The following is a 22,485-nucleotide window of genomic DNA, read 5'->3' as shown; positions in this document are numbered from 1 at the left end:
TTATTTATTTATTTATTTATTTATTTATTTAAATGTTTATATCCTGCCCTTTATCATAGGATCTCAGGGTGGCATATAAGCAAATATAGAGAATTTTAAACAATTCTAGACTAAAAATGATAAAATAACTTAAACAGGACTAAAGCAATAGCAATGGCAAGTACATTTCTATACCGTTTATTAGTGCACTTAAGCATTCCCTAAACGGTTTACAATGTGTAAGCCAATTGACCCCAACCAGCTGGGTACTCATTTTAGCGACCTCGGAAGGATGCAAGCCTGAGTTGAGCTTGAGCTCCCTTGGCTGGGATTGAACTCGCAACCTTATGGTTTGTGAGTGAGTGGCTGCAGTACAGGCATTTAACCACTGCATCACAAGGGCTCCTCCTAAAGCATAATGAACAGGTCAACGATTAAAAACCAGCTTACATGGCTCAAACTATTAAAAACATGTACATGTACATTTAAAATATAAATGTAAAGATTTCACTAAAAAGGAATGTTTTGCCTTAATGCTGGAAAGAAGTAAACATTGGTGCCAACTGAACCTCAACAAGAAGGGATTCCACAAATGGGGAGCCACAGAATAAAAGCCTCTGACCCATGTTCTCAATACAATACATTATTCCCTTAATAGGACACAGAAGTGACCCACCCACCAGATCTGAGTCTTTGGACAGGCATGTACAGTATAAGGAGAGACTTAAAAGTAACCAGACCCATGAATTCAGACCAAAAGTGAATTGGCAACTACTGCAACTCCTTTAACACCAGAATAATAATTTTCTATACAGTATTCCAGACAACAACCTTGCTGCTGCATTTTGCAATATGTATGCCTTCTGAGTCATCTGCAAAGGCAGTCCTGCATAAAATGCATTATATTTGTCTTCCCAGGAAGTTACTAGTATGTGGACTAAATGTACCAGCAATAGTCATCACACATTCTGTGGACTGACAATAAAGGTCTATATCAAGCAGGTAGCAAGCATCACTTACACGAATTCTCTTTTCTACTAAAAACCAGGTTATCTCTAGTTTTCACTCTGTTATTCTTGTAAAGTATCATCTATACAAATAAGCTACAGAACTGAATGAAGCCGAAATCCTTTGGTCCAAATTCCATTTTAACCGTGTGATGACTAATTTTAGCCAGTGGATGACTATTGTCAATTTTCAGTCCACTTCTAGGCTGTAGTTGCCACTGATTGTTTATGTTCAAATCTACTACAGAAATGAAAGAATATACCAGTTCCTTTAAGTGAAGTAAAATTACAGTTGGCCCTCCATGTCCACAGAATTTTTTAACCACGGATTCAACCATCCACGGCTTGAAAATATATTTTAAAAAAATATAAATTCCAATAAGCAAAACATGACTTTGCCATTTTATACAAGAGAAACCATTTTACCATGTCATTGTATTTAATGGGCTTGAATATCCCAACAACAACAAGTTTATTGATTAGTCAGCTAACCATATCAATAGAATACTAAATACAATTACAAAATTACAACATATAAAATACAAGATAAAAAATATCAAAATGTCCGCATATATACAAAGATAAAACTGAGTCACACTTAAAACTCAAATAGGGGGTTATAACAGACACAGACTAACTAAAAGCAAATTTAATAAAATGGGATACAAAATAAAATAGTCTAACTAAAAGCAAATTTAATAAAATAGGAACCAAATTCCAGCAGATACCAAGGACCCACGGTATAGTGCAAATGTAATGAGGATGCCAAGTCAAAGTTATTTGGACAACTTAAGTGTAAAATGCTTTTGAAGAGACCAGGTGTCACTGAATAAGGATCTTATGCTGTGCATGGATACCAAGAGGTGGAATTCTCATTTCTCCATACATTCATGCAAACACAGTACAAATGTAAGAGTGTGGCTAAGGAGAAAACTGGTTTCACTTGCATCTCTGCACCTTCCATTTTCCTATTTGTCCTTTTTCCTATTAGTCCTGATTAGTCCTAGAGGGTGGCAACCCAGGCATTTGCCAAGTCTCTGCAACCAAAAAAAACCCTACCATCCTCGCAGTGCAACCATTCCCACTTTGTACAAACTTATCGAATGCAGCTAAAGAGAATTCTTAGACCACATTATGTCATTTGTTGGTGGGGGACATTGTGGCTCCCCATCACCAAGGTCTCCCTAAAACCCAAGGCCACCATTACCTCTGGACCCCTTCCCCACCTGTATCTTGTCTGACATCAACTGAGAGCACTGCAATTGCCTAGCCAGTCAGCCTACTCTGAAAATATTTTGCATAAGAGATGAAGTAAAGGCAGAAACCACAAATCACATTTGCTTGATGCTTTCCAGAAATACTCCGAATCTGGCATTAAGGGCCAGTGTACTGTAGTGGTGAAAGAGTTAAAACTAGGATGACTGTGTGACTCTACAGATTGCCCCTAAGGAGCAGCAGGAGGCTGTCCCTTTCCTGGCCAGATCGGGGCCATGACAACCTCACGACGTGGCCCCTATCCTGACTCTGGAGGGCACTATAGTCATGGCAGCGCAACTGTATGACGCCCTTCAGAGCTGCATCATCAGGATGCAGTGCTGGAGATGCACCATGATGCTACGCACGGCATTATGACACCCTGGGGCGGAGTCAGGGTGTCCACCGGCAGGGCACTGCACCTTGACTCCACCCACAGGCCGGCCTTTCCGGCCCATCTGTATAGGGCCTGAGGTTCTCAGCCTAAAGTAATGCACAGTTTTGTTGTGTACATAAAATGAAGAGCAGGAAAACCATGTATTCTGACAGAAGTGTCTTGGAGGAAAGGTGGGACATAAAATTTTGACAGGTCCTTGCACCCAAAAGGAACCTGAAATCCAATATTACATAAACTCTAGGTTAGCCTAAACAGAATCAATACAGCATTTGAACACAACAGACACAAGGCACCACTGGGGCACAGTGCAACCTCAGAGCATGACAGATAGAGAATACTATCAGTAAATTCATTAACTCCAATTAGCCACTGCTATAGGCAAGTTTTCCCAGTGGTCAAGAGGGACTTTAGGAACAAAGACAGGGTTCAAATACCCAAAACCTTTGAGTCAAATGTTAAAAAAAAGTATAAATTTCAAATATCAAACCTTGATTTTCCATTTTTTTTAATAAGGGACACCATTTTGCTATGTCGTTATATTTAATGGGACTTGAGCATACACGGATTTTGTTATACACGGGGGATCTCAGAACCAAACCCCAGCATATAACAAGGGTCCACTGTATTAGTTCAGTTCAACTATCTTTTTTAAAAGATTGAGATCAAAATAGATGCTGTGTAGTACAGGTGAGCCAAGTCCACCACAAAGGTCCCTAGCTTCAACCTTTCTGTCTCCTGAGGTCTTGCACCCACCCCCAGCCACTATTTTTTAAATTAGAACCAGCACATTTTTCAGGCAACTTTAGCATTCAAATCAAGGCCCGATGTGTAGGAGACACATGAAAAAATGTTCCCACACAAATACACCTGCACAAATAACTCAGAAGCCTGAACTATGCCCAAATAGCTCAATTTTCCTCTACAGTCCCTCTCAAAATGGCAACAGAAAGTGATGAGATTCCACTTCAGGCTTGCAAGGAGGGAGCGCAGCCTGCAATCAGGGTTTTTTGGGGAAATTGGTCCTTGCCCCCTCCCCCCAGTAGCCCACTGCTACTATATAGTGTACATACAATTATCTGCAAGTTTAATGTCTTTTGATTTAATATATATGAATGGTACAAGAGTACAGTGCTTTACCATGCTGGTGTCTTCAGTTTGAAAAGTTTTTCTGAAGCCTGGATTACTCTTGTGTGATCGTTTGCTAGGACACTGGCTCCGAGGAAGAAGCCCACTTCCCAGTAACTCTGTAATTTCTCCAAGTTTCCCTTTTTCCCAAGCAGGCTACTTATCTTTACTCCTAAAGAAATGAGAAAGGAAAAGCTTTGCATGAAACTATCAAAAACTTGTTGATCCACATTGCAGCCTGATTAAAATCAATAGGATTTAAGCTGTTCTGATTTACAAATGGTTCTTCTTTTCTCACTTCCCTCTCTTACCCCTCGTCCCCACTGCTTATTTATAAACCAGCCTCTTAATACATTTGTATGGTAGGAAATGAAAATCAATCTGACAATGTCACTTAATTCTGGACCAGCATTATGGGCAAACATGATGCCTGGATAGCACACGTCCCTGACGCCTTGAATTCTGAGTGTATGTTACATGAACTGAAACATGCTGTAGTCTGTTTGAAGCCACCAGTGTCAAAACAAAACTCAACCCCAACAGAAACTGCTTGTCAGGGCACTGTGAATTTTTAATATTGAGCCACTGATTCTTTAGTGTTTGCATTCATTTCCCTGCTTTTAAATGTTGTGAGTAGGACTGAGACTTAGTCATGCTTAGAATAGATCCACTGAAATCAATGAGGCATACCTTTGTTGTGACTTCCACAGATCCACTCTAAACGTGACTAAATCAGTATAGAGCCACATACACCCTACACAACTTAGACTGAGAGATAATTCAAAATAACACTCTTAATTATGAGGAAACATAACAAGACTGATAAAAATGGTAGCATATCCTACAAAGAAAAACTTAACTTGGACTGTTTTAGATTTGTAAGCCGCCTTGAGTCCCTGTATGGAGACGAAGGCAGGATATAATTCCTCATCATCATCCAGATACTGTACATGTTGAGTTTCTCTTATCCAAAATGCTTGGGATCAGAATTTTTGAATTTCAGATTTTGTTTCAAACTTTGCAATATTTGAATATACATAATAAGATGTCTTAGAGATAGGATCCAAGTCCAAACATGAAATTCATTTATGTTTTGTATATATCTTATACACATAGCCTGAAGGTAAATTTATAATATTTTTAATACTTTTGTGCTTGAAACAAAGTCTGTGTACACCAAACTATCAGGAAGCAAAGGTGTTACTATCTCAGCCCTCCATGTGGACTATTTTGCATTTTGAAATATTTTTGATTTTGGAATTCCTGATAAGGGATACTCAGCCTATAATGCTACTGAGCATCCTTCATTTATTTCACTGACTCTTAAGTAGGAGTACCATAAAAATGAATGATGGTTTAACCATTGGGCTATAAGCCAAACTAGCCATATTAAAAATAGTTATTGTACTGGTTTCTCTAGAATGCAGTCCAACAGTACAAGCTTAGGTTTCAGAGAAATGAATATTTTGCAAAAAACAAAACAAAACAACAACTGCTAACTATGGGCTGAAACAGACTGTTATATAAGGACGGCTTTAAGCCGCCCCTTTGAGTGCTGGATTGGGGCCGTGGCAACCATACACAGTGGCCCCGATCTGGCTTTTTTTCTGGTGCAAAAAGAAGCAGGAAATGCCACTCCTTTTTGTGCTGGAAAAAGGGTGGCTTTTCTGCCACAGTGGTGGCTTCTCAACGCTCCTGCAGTTGTGGCATATAAATGCCACACTGTCAGAGCACCACAATGCTTCCCGCCATCTGATTAAGCGAGTGTCATGACACCAGTTTGGAGGCCATGCTGGGGCATGCGTTGTTTAAATGTCGTGCCCCCACACCACCCCCAAGCTGCCGTATTGTGCCATTCTGTTTTGCCCCTAACTGACTGATTCCACATTTGTCAAAAACAACAATCATGGGGAAAATAATGGCATGCAAGACTTCACATGACCAAAGATGAGCCTTAGTGAGCACAATACAAGAACTGTTCATATAATTAGAACCATAGGGTTCACCTAAACCATTTATAATTTAATACAATGTTATTGTGAGTTGCCTTAACTTCCTTTTTTGCTTACTGTCTCTTTGATAGAAATTTAACCCTGAAAACTGGACTTAGTCACAATGGTCACAACTGGCAGGATCAATGTGATGGCCTAAAGTAATACCTTTTTATGGAAAAGGTAGCTGAACTGCCAAGTAACTAACAAACAACTCTGACTACATTCGTCAGAATGTTTCCAGTAAAACAGAGGTTGGCGAAAATGCAGTCACTGAATTTGATTTGCCTGTGCATCAACAGGCTATAATTACCAACTTTCCGCAGCTCAAAAGAGGTATCAAACTGGTGCCCAGCAGCCAAGAGAAGTACTGCATAATTTATTCCCGACTGTAATGTTGGTTCTGACTCAAATGCCTTCTTGAACCTAGAAGAGTAAACAATTTTATTTTTTTAAAAAAAATAAGCTAGTCTTACAAAGGAGCAATTATGTCTTTTTTTTGGTACTCGTAGTGCTGATCATCTATTTGTTCAACTTGACCAACTCATCCACACACAGAATACTGTTGTTTTCCATCCAGGCAGTTTGATTATTTCAGGAGGCCACACTTACACCATACTCCAACCATTTCCTTCAAATTCTCATGCAGTTACACAATTGTGAAAAGTATATACAGTAGCTTGTTAACAGCTTTATGTTAAGAAATTAGACATGTTTTTGATGACATAGCCATTACAGTTTCTTTTCTTTTTATACTAAAATTATCAACACTTTATAGATGAATAGTAATATCCTGGTTAGTTTATGTACTTTCATTTAAAAGCTAATTATTTTCAGTGATCCTGTAAAAGCCTGGAAAATGAATAAAGGCTTATCTGTGTCACCAGATATCATCTGATGTTCTAGGACAAACAAGATCAGGTCTGGCTAGTATTTAGATGGGGGACTACCAAGGATTATCAGATGCTGTAAGCTATATTTCAGAGAAATTGGAAACCTCTAAGTATTCCTTGCCTAAGAAAACTCTGTGAAATTCATGGGGTTGCAGTAAGTTGACAGGTGACTTGAAGGCACACATACACACAAGAGTTAACAATAAATATAATAGTGAATAGGAATGGGAATAGAGGAGACATTTGTATGGTCTGCATTTTAATTTAATTTGCAGTTCTCAAACTAGCATGCAAATAGGAATGTTACTTGGTTTTCACATCTTTGAATGTTGTGATGCACTTCTTCCATCAAACAATGATTTGGTGTTTTGGTGTCTTGTTTCAAATGTTGTTGCATATGCTGTTTCCAATTTTACTGCCTATTTTCACTGTGTTTCCCTCCTGTCTTTACTGTCCCCACCGCCACTGCCAATATTACATCTCTGGAAAGGAATTTAGTGTAAGTAGGCAGTGATGGGGTAATGTGAAGTTGAAGGCTTTCATGGCTGGTATCCATAGTTTTTTGTGGATCTTTTGGGCTTTTGAGCGATGGGGTAAGTCTGTAGAAGACAGAATATTTGTACAGAAAAGAAAATGCCACACTGAGAAAATGGCCATAATTCTCCATTTGAACCTTGTCTGCAGATCACAAAACAAGGTTAAAGGTGACTGTTTACTGCATTCCCTGTACTCATCCAGACTTTACCATCTCAGAAAGGGGAAGACACAGCTTGATAATCAGTATTAGGCAAAAAGTTGAGAATAAAATAGAAACAAAGTCTATCACCATCTTAAAATAGATATCTATTTGCATAGGTACTACAACAATTTCTAGAACCCATTCAAATATCTAGAGAGCCATGGGCACAATTTCTGGTACTACAGGCACCACCACCTCCATCAAATAAAATTCAAGAGTAATATTAACAAAACTATTGCTGTTGCCCATCTTTCGAGAGAGCGGTCGCTTTCCAGCTTCAATCGGTCTTGGATGAAACGGATTTCTAGACCCATTTCAAACCGGGTTCCGGGCAGGCTATGGAGTTGAGACTGCCATGGTCGCCCTAGTCGATGATCTCCGTCTGGGCATGGACAGGGGAAGCGTGTCCCTGTTAGTGCTTTTGGACATCTCAGCAGCTTTCGATACCATTGACCATGGTATCCTTCTGGAACGCCTGAGGGAGTTAGGTATCGGGGGCACTGCGCTCCAGTGGTTCCGTTCCTACCTCTCAGGTAGATTCCAGATGGTGCAGCTGGGGGACGTGTGCTCCGATAAGAGGGCACTTACATCTGGTGTCCCTCAAGGAGCCATTTTGTCCCCCATGCTATTTAACATTTACATGAAACCACTGGGAGAGATCATCCGGAGACACGGGGCGCGGTGTTATCAGTACGCTGATGACACCCAAATTTGTTTCTCTGTGTCTCCAACTGATGCAGTGACTAGGGATGGCATCTCTCCTCTAAATGCCTGCTTGGTGTCGGTAATGGGCTGGATGAGGGAGAACAGACTCAGTTTGAATCCAGAGAAAACGGAAGTACTGGTGATAGGTTCCCCGGCCCCAGGCGGTGAGTTTTGCCATCCTATCCTGAACGGGGTCACGCTCCCCTTGACGGATTCGGTTCGCAGTCTGGGAGTGCTCCTGGACTCGTCGCTCCAGTTGTCATCTCAGGTGGATGCCGCAGTCAGGAGCGCTTGTTATCAGCTTCGGCTGATACGCCAGCTGCGCCCCTACCTGGACCGGAGGAACCTTGAAAATGTAGTACATGCCCCGCTCACTCAGGTCAGCAGGGAAGAATCTGCTAGAGGTCCCAACTGCATGTTACGCTAGGACCTCGCAACGGGCCTTTTCCATCTCGGCCCCAAGGTTGTGGAATAAACTTCCAGATGAGCTCTTCTCCACCACATCTTTAGAGACTTTTAAGAAGAACCTTAAGACCTTCTTCTTTTCTCAAGCCTTTCCCCCATGAGATGTTCTTTTATCAGTCCCTCGGTCTGATGACCTTGTGATGTTTATGGATTCCCCCACTCAGCTGAACTTGTTGTTTTTATTGCTATTATGTCTGTTTTTAGATAATGTTGAATTGCTTTTATCCTGATGTATTTTTACTTAAATCTGTACGCCGCTTTGATCAAAATTGGAAAAGCGGGATATAAATAAACTATTATTATTATTATTATTATTTATATTATTTTGACCTAGGGATACTGGTAGTGTGCCATGTCTTCTATAATGAAACAAGCTGCAAAAGTAGACTCTGGCTAAAAGCCTGGTATATTGGAAAAGGAACAGATGGCTCTGCGCAAAGAAACATGCCAACCTTGCCAGGTTTAGACTGTTGGCAAAATATGGTTCTGTGTGGAGGACTCTCCATGCTAATCCCAGCCACCAAAAATAATGTGAGGTGGCATACAGAAACACTCCACTTAGTCAGGATGAGTGGAATAGTGAGTTCTTCTTGCCTGTTCTGACTGTCATAGATTAGTACCACCACTGTCAAGTGCTTCCAGAAGCTTCTGGACAGTGGCTTTAGGGTAAGAAAAGAGAAGACACTGTCCAATTGTAGCAGAATTGTGAACAGGCAACTCATACTCATGTTTCCAGGTGTCAGATGGACTATACAATTGAGACTGACTTGAATCCTGTGGCTGAAGGCTCTTTGAGCCATTAATACCTTCAAATGTAATAATAATAATAATAATAATATGCTTTATTTTTATACCGCTTTTCCGAGGTGATCAAAGCGGTTCACAAAATCGTTTAAAACTTACACATCATAAAAATAACCTTACAAAAAACAATAAACATTGAACAACATGCAATAAAGACAAGCATGATGGTGGTCAGGAGGAGGGCTTGTCTTCTTTGCAGGCAGAGGCCTGTTGTTGCAGGCCTGCTTCTCTCCCCTTCAAGATGGCGGTCGGGAGGAGGGCTTGTCTTCTTAGCAGGCAGAGGCCTGTTGTCGCTGGCCTGCTTCTCTCCCCCCTCAAGATGGCGGTGTCCGGGAAAGCTGCCAGCAACACTGACCATAGCTGATAACAGAGCCTTTAGTTTAGTGGAAGTAAAGCAAAGAAGCAGTCCGAGGGCAGGTCAAGAATACGAGCCGAAGTCAGGATTCCAGAGATTCCAACGTTCCGAAAGTCAAGCCGAAGTCAGGATACCGGGAAACAGCGTAGTCAAACAGTCCAGGGTCAAAACAGCCAAGAGATAACGAAGTCCGGTCCGAGGTCAAGGTAACAAAGAATCTAGATACTAGGAGCTAGTGCTAGCAGCAATCACACCGAGGGATCATGCAATAAACTCTAGCAACCAGCATTAGTCTCTCTCCCACTTAAGTAAGAGACACTTTCCCTCGTGCCACCTGAGGCTGGTTGGCTAATTGCCTCTCGGCAATCCTCTGTGATCTGCGTCTGCAAGAACTCTCGGCTCTTCTCTCTTTGTAAGAAGGCACCTGCAGGCAAGCTTCGTCTCCAGACTCACCACTAGGCTGTGGTACCGAAGGAAGCCTCTCTTTGGCACTAGGACCTGGTTGAACCTCCTCCTCTGGGGCTGAAGGATCACAGCTGGGACCTGGCAGGGCAGGAACAGCACCTGCCGTTGCCTCAATCAGCCCTTGCTCTGGAGGAGGCTCATCCTCCTCCTCATCCTCCTAGAGCTGATCTTGGCTGGCCATGACAGGCGGTCGGGAGGAGGGCTTGTCTTCTTTGCAGGCGGAGGCCTGTTGTCGCTGGCCTGCTTCTCTCCCCCTCAAGATGGCGATCGGGAGGAGGGCTTGTCTTCTTTGCAGGCAGAGGCCTGTTGTCGCTGGCCTGCTTCTCTCCCCCTCAAGATGGCGGTCGGGAGGAGGGCTTGTCTTCTTTGCAGGCAGAGGCCTGTTGCCGCTGGCCTGCTTCTCTTTGGCCTGCTTCTCCCCCTCAAGATGGCGGTCGGGAGGAGGGCTTGTCTTCTTAGCAGGCAGAGGCCTGTTGTTAGTATTATCTTCATCATCTTATTTGATGCAAGATTGTGATTTTAAAAGCCCCTTCTAGACTCCTTAGGATTAGGATGGCTGCAGAGTGGATAGGTAGGGGTGTGTGAGCGCACAGCAGTGGTCTAGGGACAGAAGGGATTTTTAAAATTATTTTCCAATATTGTATTGCACAGAAAAATTGTGTATTCTCAAAGTGATACTCATAAGACTAAACAAGGCACCCAGAAAAGAAAAGTAGAGACTATTCCACATTATTTCAACCTGTTAATAAACCTGCATGAGATACACAAGCAAATTTGGGCCTTCCCACTCTTGAAAGATTCACAAGGGGGTGCAGGAAATCACACACAAAGTTCCACGTAGAGCTACAATCACTTTGGTCTACCAATTCAAGGCTGGTGCCAGGAATCACTATGTTTGGGCATTCATTGCCAAACCTTTGAGAGATGGAGAAGGAGCAAGTCCTTTCCTTCTCTGTCCAATGTCTCCCAGTGCCATGCTGGTATTTCTTCCACTGTCCCAATGGGCAACACTGTGGACAACATGTCAGTGAAGAAGAGAGATCTCCAGCCTGATCCAGCAAAGTTCTTATGTTCGCACACCCAGGGAACACAGGAAACAGCAACAGCCAGTGCTCCTTCTTCTGCCACTCAATTTCTCTTCACCTGTCCAGTGGAGCAGCAAGAATAGGAGCAAGGATGGTTGCTCAATCACTTGCCCAGTCCTGGGAGGCAGCAGCTGCTTCTGGCCAGCTTTAGCGAGCACTTGTACTGATGAGTGGCAAATAACTGATAGTAGGGGAGAAAGCTGCCACTCTCCAGGAAAGGACAGTATGAGTATCTATTGTTATGCCACACGTGCTGACTGGGCAGGCAGTGTGACTAGGAGTACCAATCCATTCTACCAGCAAGGGAGACAGTACTTGGTATGGAGGAGTTGCTGACCAGTGAGTCACATTAGACCTATAACCAGACATAAAATAACTGCATGTTCCAGCATGGTGTTGTGGTTTGAGTGTTGGCCTACAACTCTGGAGACCAGGGTTCAAATCCCTGCTCAGCCATGGAAACCCACTAGGTGACCTTGAGCAAGCCACATTATCTCAGCTTCTGAGGAAGGCAAAGGCAAACCCTCTCTAAACAAATCTTGCCAAGAAAACCCTGTGACAAGGTCACTGTAAGTCAGAAACAACATATGGCACACAACAACAAACATTTCAACGTGGAGCAAAATAAGAGGCAACATGCAAGTATATTTCCAATTATAGATTTACATACTAAGCAGACTATGTAAATTTAATGCAATATTTTGGCCAATGCTAGCCTTTCTAATTGCCCTCAACACTAGCAGCAGGAGTTATTCTGTTAGTAATTTAACTTAATCATTTACTCTTTTTAGGTTCCAGCATCTATCCTCCTTGCCTACACCTTCCTCTCTGCCAAATGCTGTTTCCAGTAACACCAACATTACTAACATCATTTCTTCATCTTAAAATCTGGCACCAGTTGAATCCCGATTAACAGCCAAGTTTGGGCCCACACCTAGGCTAGCTCCTGGCTTTTTGGCCAAGCTCCTGATGATGAGGTCAGAACAGATTTTGCCTCATTTACACAGTTAGCATGGCAGCAGCAATATGTCTGAGAAAAATCTGGCAACAAATAATTAACTTGTCATTCTGTGTTGATATTAATAGAGATCTTATCAACCTAGCCAAGTTCACTCAGCTTGGAAACCAGCAGATCATGAGAAAAGAAAGGAACAACAGTTGCGTGGAGTCAGAGTAAGATTGCCCCCCCCCCCAAAAAAAGCTTTCTAGGGTGGTTTTGGAATAAATTGATCCAACGATTTCCTTAATCCTACCTCAAATATTGTTTCTGGTGTTAACAGGAGAGTACTATAAAGCTGATTATGAAACAAGTATCTGAAATGAATTTCATATGGCAGGGGTGAGGAAGCAGACCTCTCCCACCATTCGGGGCTGTGCAGTCTAAGCTTGAAAAGGATTTATTTATTTATTTAGAGTATTTATACCCCGCTGTTCAGCCAAAGGTCTCTCAGAGTGGCTGAATAATAATTTTTTGAACTTATTACAAAAGAGAATCCTTGCGTTTAAATGTGTGTTTTCAAAATGTTTATTATTTTAAATTGCACATTTTAAATTGGTTTAATGTAAATAGTTTAATTCTATTTTAATGTTAATCTTTAATAAGACTTTAACTATTTTATAGCTATATTCAAACCACCTTGAGTCCCATTTTTGGAGAAGAGTAGTGGTGATTTTGGGGTTATTCCTTGTCCTACTCTGGTGTAAGATATTTTTTCTTAATGATATTCCTCCTGTAAAAACCTCTTACTTCTTTACTCCTTACTCCAACTCCACAGCCCTGGAGAAAAACCCTGGTTGCTTTGCAAGGCTGGTGTGTGTGTCTTTGCCTCCCAGTTCCTTTCCCAGTACAATATAATAAAACTGTTTTTCTGGTGTTTGCATACACAATATAATAACAGTATTATATATAATATAATACTCCCCAGCCCTGGTATAAATAAAGATTATGAGGAGGAGGAGGAAATACTTTTGACTGTCAAGGTCGAAGGGTCACAAGAGTGGCTATATTTGCTACAGCTGTTCCCAAAATTCAACAGAATTTTATTGTAAAAAATAAAGTCAGTTGTTAAAAGGAACCATTTTTAGTGTTGTAAAGATATCTCATCTATATGTATTGATATTCTTATTTTTCATGGACACTGGCTAAGACAAATAAAACATGCAATCATTTCCCAGCAATGGTGGGACAACTACAGAGGTATCTCTCTACATGCTGATACAGTGGTACCTCGGGATACGAAATACCCAGGTTACGAAATTTTCGGGATACGAAAAAATCCCATAGGAAAACATTGTTCCGGGTTACGAATGTTTTTTCGGGTTACGAAAAAACTTTTGGTGCTTTTTTCGGCTTTTTCGCACGGAATCGCGGCTTTTCCCCATTAGCGCCTATGGCAATTCGGCTTACGAAGGCTTTTCGGGTTACGAACGGTGCCACGGAACGAATTAATTTCGTAACCCGAGGCACCACTGTAGTCTGTGAACTATGCATATGGATGAAAAAATGGAGGTGTGTTTATCTACTGCTCCACACTCCCTTTGGAAAAAAATCAATCACAAAGACCCTGAAAACAAGTTATTCCAAATTTGTTTTGACAGTTACAAACTTGATTTTAGTAAGGCTTTCTATAAGGTTCCCCATTATATTCTTGCAGGCAAGCTGGTGAACTCTGGGCTAGCCAATCGTACAGTTAGGTGGATCTGTAATTGGTTGACAGATTCAGCTCAGAATATCCAGCAACAGTTGCTCTTCACTCAGAGAAAAATGACCAGTGTGGTGTCTCAGAGTTCTGTTCTGGTTGTTAAATGTTTTTATAAATGATCTAGATAATGAAACAGAAGGCACGGATATCAAATATATAGATAACACCAAAATTTTGTGGTGTGGAGGGTGTGGGGTGGAGAGACAGCTAATACTCTAAAGGACAGGATCAGAATTTAAATGAACTTGACAGATTGGTGAACTGGGCCAAAACTACTATAAATAATTTCAACAGTGATAAATGTAAGGTACCATATCTAGGCAGGGAAAATGAAATGCACAAATATAGAATGGGTAACATCTGACTTGAAAACAGTACATGTGAAAAGGATCTAGGCAGACTACAAACTAAACATGAGTCAACAGTGTGATGCAGCCAAAAAAGCTAAAGCAATTCTAGACTACATCAACAAGTGTACAGTGTCCTGATAGAGGATGTGTTACTGCTCCTCTATTCTGCTTTGGTCAGACCTCATTTAGAATACTGCATCCAGTTACTGCTCCTCTATTCTGCTTTGGTCAGACTTCATCTAGAATACTGCATCCAGTACTGGGCACCACAGTTTAATAAGGATATTTACAAGAAGTAATATGACCAGAGAAGGGTGACCAAGATGATCAAACATCTGGAAACCAAGCCTTATGAGGAATGACTTAGGGAGCTGGATATGTTAAGAAGAGAAGACTAAGGGCTTTATCACACGGGTTTTTTGCAGCTCTGATCCGACGTGACTGTAGGTTCAACTATGCGAATTCACGTGATGTATTATCACATGTAATTGCTTACTATGGGGGGTTGTTCCATGGAGCTTCAGCAGTGAATCCAAAGTGACTCCTCATTTTGTTGAATTCGGTAACAAGTGAATTCACAGAAGTTGCTTCCAAGCTCACTTTGATTTCACTCCGAATTGGTCTAGTGTGGAATGCAACTTTGCTTCCGTCCTGGTTCACCCCCCCAAACCTCCAAGGTCCCACATTTCCCATGATGCTGTGCTGCAATTTTGCCCCATTTGCTTCCGGTGCTTGGAAGGGTACATTTAGACGTAGATGACAGGGATGAAGGGAATGAAACAGGAGGCTGGAGGGAGCGATGAGAGCAAAGGAGGGGGCCACCGGAGGCTGGGGGAGAGGCTCCAACTCCAAGAACTCCATAGCCTCGAGCCAAAGACCCCCCAACAAACTCCAACTCCCAGAATTCCATTGCCTTGAGCCAAGGACTCCACAGCAAACTCCAACTCCCAGAATTCCACAGCCTCGAGCCAAGGACCCCACAACAAACTCTAACTCCCATAATAATAATAATAACAATAATAACAATAATAATAATAATAATAATAATATATTTTAAAATAATAATAATTATATTAATAATAATTATTTTTTAAAATACTACTAATAATAATAATAATAAATTATTAATCTGCTGAGGCACCAGAGCTCTCTGACAGAGAAGGCTCAATGTCACACGACACTACAGTTCCCAGAATTCCATAGCAGTGAGCCAGGACAGTTAAAGTGGAGTCAAACCAGATTCTTTCCCAGTGCAGATGCAACCTCCTTCAGATCCAAAGGATTTACTTCCAAGTAGACCAGCAGCTTCTACACTGATTATTTTGCAGCGAAAGAATTTATTAATATTATTATTATTATTAAGGAAATATTATTATCATCATTCTTAATTAAAAATTATTTCACTGCATAATAATAATAATAATAATAATAATAATAATAATAATAATAATAATTTTGCCGGTGATACATTCGGATGAAGCAGAGGGCATTTAGAGATAGGTGACACATTCAGATGAAGCAGAGGGCATTTAGAGATAGGTGACACATTCGGATGAAGCAAAGGGAATGTAGGGATAGATGACATTCCCTATTATTCACGTGAGGCTAGCATTCACATGAAACTGGAAAGGGATGGAGGGAATGAAACGAAGGGTAGATTTAGATCTAGATGACAGGGCTGGGGGAATGAAACAGAGGGTAGATTTAGATGGAGATGACAGGGTTGGAGGAATGAAACAGAGTAGATTTAGATATAGATGACAGGGTTGGGGGAATGAAACAGAGGGTAGATTTAGATGTAGATGACAGGGTTGGGGGAATGAAACAGAGGGTAGCTTTAGATGTAGTTGACAGGGTTGGGGAATGAAACAGGAGGCTGGAAGGAGAGATGAGAGTAAAGGAGGGGGCCATCGGAGGCTGGGGGGAGAGATGACAGGAACAATGTACATGAGGGTTGCATTCACATGGAAGTGGAAGTAGGAAGTGGCCCCGTTCTTCACCCCGGAAGCATAAAAAGTCTTGATGCGTTCAGACCCCCACTGAGCATGCGCAAGGGTGCCAATTCGAATTGTTGAATCCGCATGGTATGCACTGTTGTGGTAATTTAAAGTGCTCTCACTCCGCTTTGACTCAGGAATCGCCACAATTAAGTTCTTCATGTGTGATAGTTCATCATGTGAATTGCCTTGGATTCGAAGTGACCCTGCTTCACCCTCGCTACAGAAGTGCTTCGAATTGGGGCTCCTGTTTTAGGTGTGATAAGGCTCAAAGAAGCAACATGATTTCTACAGTATCTTTAAATTCCTGAAGGGACATGACGTACCCTACCCAATCTTAAATTATATTATCAAGCATCAGCTTTAAGTTGGATACTGGATTGGATAAGACTTAAACACAAGATTTTGAATCTGGAAACTTCGGGGATACTATTCGGCATACATGGATATTTAATATATGGAAAAATTAAAGCTAATAGAGAATTTAATAATCACTATATACGGAAATCACTTTTCAATATATGGGAAAAAATACAAGATATCTATTTCCCTAAATACCACTCTGGACATCAACAAATGAAGCGCTCTTCAACAATGAGAAAATGACTTGTGATTTATGGCCGACTTATGAAGACATAACGAAAAAAGGAAATGGACAGAGAATACTCAAAACAGAATCGGAATTAACAGAGGAAGGACTCAGATGTAACTGGTTTTTGTATAGAAGATTAAAAGAGAGATTTTTGTTGGACCAAAAGAATCAAGGAATAGATAAAGGCGATCCAGAAATAGAAAAAATAATAAAGGAAGAAGGGGAACATGAAATTTCACGATTATATAAGCTATTGTTAAAGCAAAATTAAGAGCAAGAAGTGATAAAGAAGTGCATGATAGACTGGGCAAAAGACATGTGACAAAATATTCCACTGAGCCAATGGGAAAAGAACTGGAAAAAAAGAAGGAAATATACACCGTGCTACAATTTGAGAGAAAACATGATCAAAATGCAATATTGATGGCATTTAACACCACATATCTTAGCTAAAACAGACAAAAATTCTAAAAACCAATGTTGGAAATGTGAGAAAGAAGTCGGGACATATTACCACTGTTGGTGGAAATGTAAAAAAGCGAAGACATTCTGGACAGACATTTACCTTATGATAATAGAGATTTTGCAAACAAATCGGGGAGGCGTTACAAACCGCCGCTTTGCGGCAGTCTGCCGGCGCTGCTCTTTGCTCCGCGAGGGAGTCGCAGCATACAAACCGTGCGACTCCCTCGCAGAGCAAAAAAGAAGCTCCAAAATGGAGCTTCTTCCTGCGGCACCGTTATGACGTCGCGGGGCACCCATGCCGCACCCGCGACGTCATAACTGCCGCGACCCGTCTGGACGCTATGCGTTCAAGACGTAAACATGGCGGCGGCCATGTGGAACAGCCGCTGCCATTTGTCACGGACTGAGTCCGTGATAGGGAAAGGGGCGTCTAGAAGAGACGCCCCTTTTTTAAAACATGGGAACCACTGAAAAAATTTATGAAAGATAAGAAAATGAATTATGCAGTGATATTGTTTGATACATAAAGGTGTCTTTGTCTTTAGAATGATCTGGGTTAATAAAATTTAGAGAGGAAGAGTAGTATAAACACCACCACAAGAGAATTTAAGATTCGGAAGGGTGATAAGAAGAAAGTTAAAAGACAATTTCTCATATTTCATCATGAGAGGTAAGATAGGGAAGGAAAAAGGATGCTGACAATAAAATAATGTATGGACAGGTTGCTTACCTGTAACAGTATTTCTTCGAGTGGTCATCTGCGAATACATACAAATGGGTTTCACTGCGCCTGCGCAGTGCTGCTCGGAACCTACTGGAATCACTGGGCAGAGTTAACTCTGCAACATATTGAAACTTTTTGGCGGTAACTCCGCCCACCCGTTATAAGGCCCCTGCCTTCCCGCTCTTTCCCCAGTTCCGCAATTTTTCCGCCAAGCAGGCGATGGAAGAGAGCCAATAAGAGCAGGACACTGAGGGGACGGACGGGTGGGATTTGTATGTATTCGCAGATGACCACTCGAAGAAATACTGTTACAGGTAAGCAACCTGTCCTTCTTCTTCGTGGTCTCTGCGAATCATACAAATGGGTTTAGACTGACAAGCTAAGGTATACGGCGGAGGGAGTGCCAACCAGGGCTGTCTCGGCCACCATGGCGTGATCAGGATCGCGTCCGTGTGGTCCAGCATCATCTTGGAGACAACCCTGACGATGAGAGGGAAGGGAGGAAAGGCATAAAGGAACTCCCCCGACCACAGGAAGGCGAATGCGTCTCCTAGGGATCCTGTCATTGGCCTCCTGGAACAGAACTGGGGACAATGGCTGTTCCATCCGGTCGCGAAAAGGTCGATCTGGGGGGTTCCCCATCGATCGAAGAGGTCGCTGACTGTCTCGGGATGGAGCCTCCACTCGTGGCATACCGAAGGTGATCTGCTCAAACGGTCTGCCAAGTCGTTGTCCTCCCCTGGCAAGTGGATCGCCTGAAGGAGGATCTGTCTCTGTATGCACCAGTCCCAGATGCGCAGGGTAATCTCGAGGAGGGTCCTTGACTTGGTGCCACCCTGCTTGTTGATGTAATACATCACGGTGGTGTTGTCCGTTCTCAAGAGCACCACCTTGCCCGTCACAGCGGATTCGAACGCTCTCAGGGTCTTTTCGACTGCAAGCATCTCGAGGGCGTTGATGTGGAGAAGGCTGTCCGAGTCTGACCACTTGTCCTTGACAACCAAGTCGAGGAGATGGGCGCCCCAGCCTTCTAAGGAAGCATCCGTAGTCAGCGTCACCTGTGATTGCGGTTGGTGAAAGGGCATCCCAGCGCACACATTTCGGTCGTCCAGCCACCAGTTGAGGGAGGCGGCCACCGGTCTCGGTACCGTCAGCCACTTGGATGGGGAATCCTCCATCGGGGAGAAGGCCGACAGGAACCAAGCCTGGAGTGGACGTAGGCGAAGTCTCGACCACGGTGTCACGAAGGTCGTTGACGCCATGTGACCCAGAGCGACCTGGACGTCTCTGGCTCTCACCCTTCTGTGGGAGATGCAAGGTGTCAGCGATGTCACCAGGGACTGGAAGCGGTCTACAGGAAGGAAGGCGGAGCATCTTTCGGAGTCGAGAATGGCTCCGATGAATTTCACCTGTCTGGACGGGGTGAAATGGGACTTTTCCTTGTTGATCACCAATCCGAGAGAGTTCAGCAGCCGGGTGGCGAATGCAATTGCCTCCTGAAGTTCGTGCTGGGAGTCTGCGACGAACAACCAGTCGTCTAAGTAAGGGAAGACTCTGTAGCCCCTCCCGTGCAGGTAAGCCACCACTGGAGCCATGCACTTTGTGAAGACCCGTGGGGCTGTAGCGAGTCCGAAAGGAAGCACATTGTAGTGGTAAGCATCGGAGCCGACGGCGAAGGCGAGGAACCTCCGGTGGGATTCCCGAATTCCGATGTGGAAGTAGGCGTCCTTGAGGTCGACCGTTGCGAACCACTGGTCGTGGCGAAGGAGAGGCAAAATAGAGGCTAGGGTTACCATACGGAACCTGCGATACTGGAGGAAAAGGTTTAAGTCCCTTAAATCCAGGATTGGTCTAATGCCCCCGTCGGTCTTAGGTACCGTGAAGTATCTGGAAAAAAAGGCCGTATGGAAGGAGCCCGGGAATAGTGGGGAAATAGCCCCCTTGTCCAACAAGGTGCGCACTTCGTCGAGAAGGGTGTCCGAGGGTGGGGTGGAAATGAAAGCTCCGGTGGGCGGGAGCTCTTCAAACTCGAGGGTATAGCCCCTGCGGACGATGTTTAGTACCCAAGAGTCGGAGGAAATGGAAGCCCAAGTGTTGATAAAGGGCTTAAGAATGTCCAAAAAGGTAGCAGGGGAGGCGAAGTGCGCGGGAAGGCTTCATGCCCTCTTTTTGGACTGGTCAGGGTCTTGTCTTCGGTTCCTCCGGTACCGAGAAGACTGGTTTCGACGGCCAGAGGAAGATGGGGATTGCGACGGGTACCTCTGGCGCTGGGACCCCTGCTGCTGGAATTGACGGTCCTGATAGGAAGACCTGTTAAATTGGCCCTGCTGTTGTTGCCAGGGGCGAAACCTCTTACGGAGGGGAGCCGAGGCGGGGGCAGACATACCATGTTTCCTCGCCGCCGCCTTCAGCCTGAACTTTCGGTTCAGCTTGTCGTCTGTCTCGGCGTGGAAGAGGCCCAAGTCATCAATCGGCATGTCTTCTATAGTGGACCGAACGTTGGAGTTGAGGTCCGAACCCCGCAGCCAAGCGTGCCTTCTTAGGGCGATGGAAGCCGCCATGGCCCTGCCTGAACACTCCACCACGTTCCTGGATGCGGTGATGAGCCACGCGCCGATGGAATGGGCTTCATCTCTAATCTCCGTCAGGGTCCGCTGGGCCTCATCAGGGACGTCGGGCATGATGGGGGAGATTCCTTCCATAAGAGTCTGAATATAGGCACCCATACAGGCTGTATAATTGGTTGCCTTCACCGCCAGGGCTGCAGCTGCGTAAGCCTTCCTGGCCAAAGCATCCACTTTCTTGGCCTCCTTGTCGAATGGCACAGCCGCTTGTCGCTGGGTTGACGTTTGCTGAGCACCCTCGACAATAGCAGAATTTTGCCGAGGGTGGGAAGTCAACCACGGAGCAGTTGGGGCCGAAACCTTGTATAAAGACTCGATCTTGCGAGGTGGCCCTACCAGGGAAGAAGGGCAGTCCCACGAGCGTCTGACCAAGGCTTCCAGGGATGGCATAAAGGGGACCAGGGGCGTTGAATGAGCCCTGCTGCGGACCCTGCGTTCGAGGGGGTCTCTAGCTTCCTCCTCGGGATACTGGAGGTCGATGTCCAGAGCCCTGGACATCTTAATGACATGCTCAAGGAACGACCTAACGTCATCCGTAGGAGAGGCTGCCTCCGGATGGTGTAAAAGCTGTGGAGAGTTCTGTGCTGGATCATCATCCCCTGAGGAGTATTCCGAATCCGCAGGTTCGGGATCGGAATCAGACACTGGCAAGTCCACCGCAGCATACGGTCTAGGGCGCTCAACAGGTCCGTCCACACGTCGAGATGGAGCCGATGATGATGGGCCTGGTCGGTCGAGGGATTCGCGATGAGTGTAACCCTGGGCCCGCGGCTGGTCCAAATCCCGAGGACGGTCCCGACCTCGGGAAGGTTTGGAGAGAACCACCTCCTTTGGCACCAGGAGAAAAAACTGGTCCGTCTCCGAGTCGTAGTAATATTGCGGGTGTGTCGGAGAGCGTGGAGCCAGAGACACCGGAGAAGGAGACCTCGGTGGCTGATCCTCTACCTCCTCGTCGTCCGACAGGAGGAACGGAAGCGTCGTCGCCGACTGAGTCTGGGTTGGCACAGTCTGGGCAGCGGTGTCTCGAACACGGCCCTCAGCCGGGGAATGGTGAAGGTCTACGGTAGATGGCCGATTCTCCACCCGAGGGGTAGCCAGAGGGTCGACCCGTCCCGGGGAACCGGAGCGCGAGCGGTCACGGCGGGACTCCCGGTGTGGTTTACGGGAGCGGGAAGCGTCGTCCGCACGCCTCTTCGAAGGTGAGATGTCAGGAGTCGGCTTGGGCTTCTTAGCCGAAGAGGACGCAGTCGCCTCTGGAGCCGATGACTGCCTCTTCTTGGCCGACTTATGACGAGGAGGCGCATCCGGCGGGAAGAACTGGATTGGGGACTCCGAGATGGTAGCCGCCCGACCAGCCCGATCTTCGGTGGCGGCCCGATCTTCGGTGGCGGCAGTGGAACCCCTCGATGCCGAGGGTTCCCCGGAGGCGGTGCTCCTCGGAGCGGCGTCCGATCCAGACTTGGACTTGGACCTCTTCTTGTCTGGAGCCGCCCGGGACGTCCCCGATGACTCGGAAGGGGCTCCCTCTCTACGGCCTGTGGCCGTGTCCTGCCCGATTGATCCCGATGTGCGGGAATGTTTCGGGGCTTTCGAAGCGGCACCACGAGCCGGCGGACGAGAAGAGTCGGTCTTCCCCACGTCTTGACCCATAGAAGTCGAAGGAGGGGCGCTGGAAGGGCCGCTACGAGCCTGGAGAGCCGGAGCAGAGGCCGAAGGAGCTGACGCCGGGCGAGGGTCCCCTTCCCTAATCTTGCCCTGGGCAATGGC

General features: G+C 44.6%; 2 protein-coding genes across 6 annotated transcripts in view; both read right to left on the bottom strand.

The window, feature by feature from the left end:
- MAP3K5 (mitogen-activated protein kinase kinase kinase 5) overlaps positions 1 to 22,485 on the bottom strand; it is a 185,618-nt gene that overhangs the window by 68,452 nt on the left and 94,681 nt on the right. For all 5 annotated transcript variants that reach the window (XR_006104366.1, XR_006104365.1, XR_006104363.1 and 2 more), the window contains exons 8-9: positions 6,067 to 6,179; positions 3,775 to 3,934 (exon numbers count right to left, since the gene is read on the bottom strand). Coding sequence is in view for 1 of the 5 variants with exons in the window: in XM_042471108.1 (XP_042327042.1) it covers positions 3,775 to 3,934; positions 6,067 to 6,179 (273 nt within the window). In the remaining 4 variants the exon portion in view is untranslated. The remainder of the gene's footprint in view (positions 1 to 3,774; positions 3,935 to 6,066; positions 6,180 to 22,485) is intronic.
- The window catches only part of LOC121932493 (serine/arginine repetitive matrix protein 1-like), an 8,025-nt gene continuing 5,399 nt past the window's right edge, over positions 19,860 to 22,485 (bottom strand). The window contains exon 2 of the mRNA XM_042471137.1: positions 19,860 to 22,485. This exon is cut by the window's right edge and continues 1 nt beyond it. Coding sequence (XP_042327071.1) covers positions 20,251 to 22,485 — 2,235 coding nt within the window. The 3' untranslated portion in view covers positions 19,860 to 20,250.

The sequence above is a fragment of the Sceloporus undulatus genome, chromosome 1 (assembly GCF_019175285.1).
Source record: "Sceloporus undulatus isolate JIND9_A2432 ecotype Alabama chromosome 1, SceUnd_v1.1, whole genome shotgun sequence".
NCBI classification, from domain to species: Eukaryota; Metazoa; Chordata; class Lepidosauria; order Squamata; family Phrynosomatidae; genus Sceloporus; species Sceloporus undulatus.
Note: the sequence above shows the minus strand (reverse complement) of the source record. Positions and strands in the feature narration are given on the sequence as shown.